Source organism: Hipposideros armiger, unplaced genomic scaffold (genome assembly GCF_001890085.2).
Source record: "Hipposideros armiger isolate ML-2016 unplaced genomic scaffold, ASM189008v1 scaffold_530, whole genome shotgun sequence".
Lineage (NCBI taxonomy): Eukaryota > Metazoa > Chordata > Mammalia > Chiroptera > Hipposideridae > Hipposideros > Hipposideros armiger.
This window is the reverse complement of record NW_017731880.1, coordinates 1,281,244-1,284,843: the sequence shown is the minus strand read 5'-3', so window position 1 is coordinate 1,284,843 and position 3,600 is coordinate 1,281,244. Positions and strand designations below refer to the sequence as shown.

At 63.7% G+C, this 3,600-nt stretch overlaps 1 protein-coding gene across 2 annotated transcripts; it reads left to right on the top strand.

Moving 5' to 3' along the window:
• Positions 1 to 3,539, top strand: ARSA (arylsulfatase A). 2 transcript variants are annotated; one of them, XM_019668539.1, is made up of 8 exons: positions 1 to 455; positions 628 to 868; positions 1,093 to 1,200; positions 1,301 to 1,470; positions 1,772 to 1,896; positions 1,988 to 2,115; positions 2,280 to 2,382; positions 2,466 to 3,539. In XM_019668539.1, the coding sequence occupies exons 1-8, from the start codon at positions 256 to 258 to the stop codon at positions 2,783 to 2,785; spliced, it is 1,395 nt and encodes a 464-aa protein (XP_019524084.1). In that variant the 5' UTR covers positions 1 to 255; the 3' UTR covers positions 2,786 to 3,539. The 2 variants fall into 2 exon arrangements, with proteins under 2 accessions (XP_019524084.1, XP_019524083.1); XM_019668538.1 differs by having other exon boundaries at positions 2 to 455; positions 982 to 1,200; positions 2,466 to 2,892.
• The last annotated feature ends 61 nt before the right edge of the window (positions 3,540 to 3,600 follow it).

The following is a 3,600-nucleotide window of genomic DNA, read 5'->3' as shown; positions in this document are numbered from 1 at the left end:
CCCAATACCGAGACCTCTAGATAGGACTTCAGAAAGGCGTTTGGCTCCGGAATTATTTGGGTCTGGGCTCTCAGGGGAGGGTAGTACCTGGGTCTCAGGGAGGATGGTGGCTGGATCTGGGGTCTCAGGGGAGGGTAGTGTCGGGTCTGGGGTCTCAGGGGAGGGTAGTGCGGGGTCTCTGGAGCAGAGCTTGCTGGAGTCAGTTGCCTTCCCTCCCAAGGGTCTCTTGTGACAAGCCTATCTGTGCCATGTGCCATGATGGTGCTGTGGGCACTCGCTCTGGACGCTGCCAGCCCACCTAACATCGTGCTGATCTTTGCTGATGATCTGGGCTATGGGGACCTGGGCTCCTACGGCCACCCCAGCTCCACCACCCCCTACCTGGACCAGCTGGCCGCAAGGGGGCTTCGGTTCACAGACTTCTATGTGCCAGTGTCTCTGTGCACACCCTCCCGGTGAGCAAGGGGCAGGGGCACCTCACCAGCACCCACTCTCAACCATCCAGCTCCTCCCAGGTTCACCCCGAATTGCAGTGGGGTGGAAGAGGGTCAGTGTCTCTCTGCGGGTCACATTTCTCTCCCTGTCCTTGGTTTCTCTCTGTCTCACCGACTGTGATTTGCCCTGTAGGGCCGCCCTCCTGACCGGCCGACTCCCAGTTCGGATGGGCCTGTACCCTGGAGTTCTGGAGCCTGGCTCCCGAGGGGGCCTACCCCTGGAGGAGGTGACACTGCCTGAGGTCCTGGCTGCCCGAGGCTACCTCACAGGGATGGCTGGCAAGTGGCATCTTGGGGTGGGGCCTGAGGGGGCCTTTCTGCCCCCCCATCAGGGCTTCCATCGATTTCTGGGCATCCCCTACTCCCATGACCAGGTAGGAACCATCGGGGCCCTCAGCTGCCCTCCTATCCACCCCTGCCAGCCCCCTCCCCTTGACCTCCAGCCCCACCCCACAGCCCAGACCCCTGAATACAGCCGCTCCCCCAGGGCCCTTGCCAGAATCTGACCTGCTTCCCGCCGGCCACCCCCTGTGATGGCATCTGTGACCAGGGCCGGGTGCCTGTCCCGCTGTTGGCCAACCTGTCTGTGTTGGCACAGCCCCCCTGGCTGCCTGGACTTGAGGCGCGCTATGTGGCTTTCGCTCGCGACCTCATGGTTGATGCCCAGCGCCAAGGCCGCCCGTTCTTCCTGTACTACGCCTCCCACGTGAGTGGCCCCGCCCCCGCCCAGCCCCCTATGCCGCCCTGACCCCGCCCCCTGCACTGTGCGGACCCTGCCCAAGGCTAACGCCAGTCTCCGCCCCCAGCACACCCACTACCCCCAGTTTGGCGGGCAGAGCTTTGCCGGGCGTTCAGGCCGCGGGCCATTCGGGGACTCCCTGATGGAGCTGGATGCGGCTGTGGGGGCCCTGATGACGACCCTAGGGGACCTGGGACTGCTTGGAGAGACACTGGTCATCTTCACTGCAGACAATGGGTATGCCGGCAGGGGCTTGGGGAATGCCAGTGGGTCTCTCACAGGCCAGACACTGGGTCTCCCCATCTTGACTGCTGGCCCAGGACATAGCAGGACAAGGGGGTCTCAGAAAATGATGGCCAAGTTATGGTGGCTTTCAGGTGCATGTGGGAGGTGGGGCCACGCGTTTAGAAGTGGTGGCCTTGGCGGGACAGGGAGGGGATGGCACGTGCTGGCGGTTTCTGGGCATGGTGTGTAACTTAGACGCCTGGGGCTGGGCCAACCGGGCTCCTGGGCGCTGACGCCCTCCTCTGTGTCCCAGCCCGGAGACCATGCGAATGTCCCACGGCGGCTGCTCTGGCCTCCTGCGGTGTGGAAAGGGAACTACCTTCGACGGGGGTGTCCGGGAGCCTGCCGTGGTCTTCTGGCCAGGCCACGTTGCCCCTGGTCAGTGTTCAGGCCCTCTCCTCATGGATCCCAGCCCCACCTCCCCAACCCTCATGGTGAATGGAGTGACCACACCACCCTCTGCCCCCAGGCGTGACCCATGAGCTGGCCAGCTCCCTGGACCTACTGCCCACCCTGGCAGCCCTGGCTGGGGCCCCACTGCCCAACGTCACCTTGGATGGTGTTGACCTCAGCCCCCTGCTGCTGGGCACTGGCAAGGTGGGACCAGCGACCCATCTTCTCGCACCCCTTCCTTCCTGGCGGGAGCGCATCCAAGCGCTGCCGCCTCTGGAGCTCCTGAGTGGGCATGTTCAGGGCCTGAGGCGAGGCTGGTCAGGGCCTGGGGCCCCGCCTCACACTGTGACCCCCGCCTTTGCCCCCAGAGCCCCCGGCAGACTCTGTTCTTCTACCCGGCCTACCCAGATGAGATCCGCGGCGTCTTCGCGGTGCGGAGCGGGAAGTACAAGGCCCACTTCTTCACCCAGGGTAACTGCCCCCAGCCCTACTGACCCCCGCGGCCCCAGGGCCTGGGTCCTCGGCTCCCTGGTAAGATGTGCCCCCCTCCCCAGGCTCTGCCCACAGCGACACCACGGCAGACCCTGCCTGCCATGCTGCCAACCCCCTGACTGCCCATGAGCCCCCACTGCTCTTTGATCTGTCTGAGGACCCCGGTGAGAACTACAACCTCCTGGGGTGTGCGGCCCAGGTCACCCCAGAGGCCCTGCAGATGGTGAAGCAACTCAAGCTGCTCAAGGCCCAGTTTGATGCGGCCATGACCTTCAGCCCCAGCCAGATGGCCCGGGGCGAGGACCCTGCCCTGCAGGTCTGCTGTCGGCCGGGCTGCAGCCCCTGGCCATCCTGCTGCCACTGCCCAGAGCCCCAGCCCTGAGGGCACTGGCAGAGGCCACCTCAGGCTCTTCACCACGAGGCGTGTGGTGGCCATTGCTGGCGCACTGGTGTGGACTTGGTTTGTACCCGGTGACTGAATAACACCAGCTGACACCAGGTATGCTAATGCATCTAATCCCTGTGACCACCGGAGGCAGGTGTATTCTGCCTGTGTCACAAAGGAGGAAACAGGCGTGGCGCAGTCAGTGTCTTGTCTGAGGTCGTCAGCCAGTAAGAGGTTGGTCTGGGATTGGACCCAGGCGCCCAGGCTCTGGGAGCCACCCCACTGCTTGGCGATGGGCGTGTCCACTCATGGGAGCTGTGCTGAGTGCCTTTGTGCCAGGAACGGGGTGGGGGGAGTGCAAGTGCGTGGTGGACAGAAGACCCCAAGGTGAGAGCAGCTGTGAGAGCCAGGTTTTCCTGGAGGCCCAAGGCCAGACCTGCCTGGCTCTTATCAGGAACCTGGCTGCAGGTGGGTGATGAGCTGCAGGGTCCAGGTGGGGACAAAGGGGCTGAGCCCGCCAGCTTCAAGGAAGGCAGGTCAGCAGCTCTGAGACAGCCCTCCAGTCCCCAAAGCTCTGTATTGCTGGCCTGCACACACTTCTGTCCCCTGGCTTCACCTTTGACCCTGTGTGAGCCATTCTCCACCTGGCAGACAAAGTGATCTCTTAAAAACATGTCAGGGGCCGGCCGAGTGGCGCAATGGTTAAGAACTGGCTTGGGACGCCAGAGGACCCCGGTTTGGATCCCACATATGAGGGCCAGTGACACTGCCCTCTACAGCTAAGATGCTGAACAACAGCTCAACCTGGAGCT

Bases quoted from the DNA above. Each gene is read 5' to 3' on its own strand.
- ARSA (XM_019668538.1), top strand. From the start codon at position 256: ATGATGGTGCTGTGGGCACTCGCTCTGGACGCTGCCAGCCCACCTAAC. The intron at 1,201-1,300 runs GTGAGTGGCCCC...CTCCGCCCCCAG, and splicing joins TCCTGTACTACGCCTCCCAC to CACACCCACTACCCCCAGTT. The intron at 2,116-2,279 runs GTGGGACCAGCG...CTTTGCCCCCAG, and splicing joins TGCTGCTGGGCACTGGCAAG to AGCCCCCGGCAGACTCTGTT.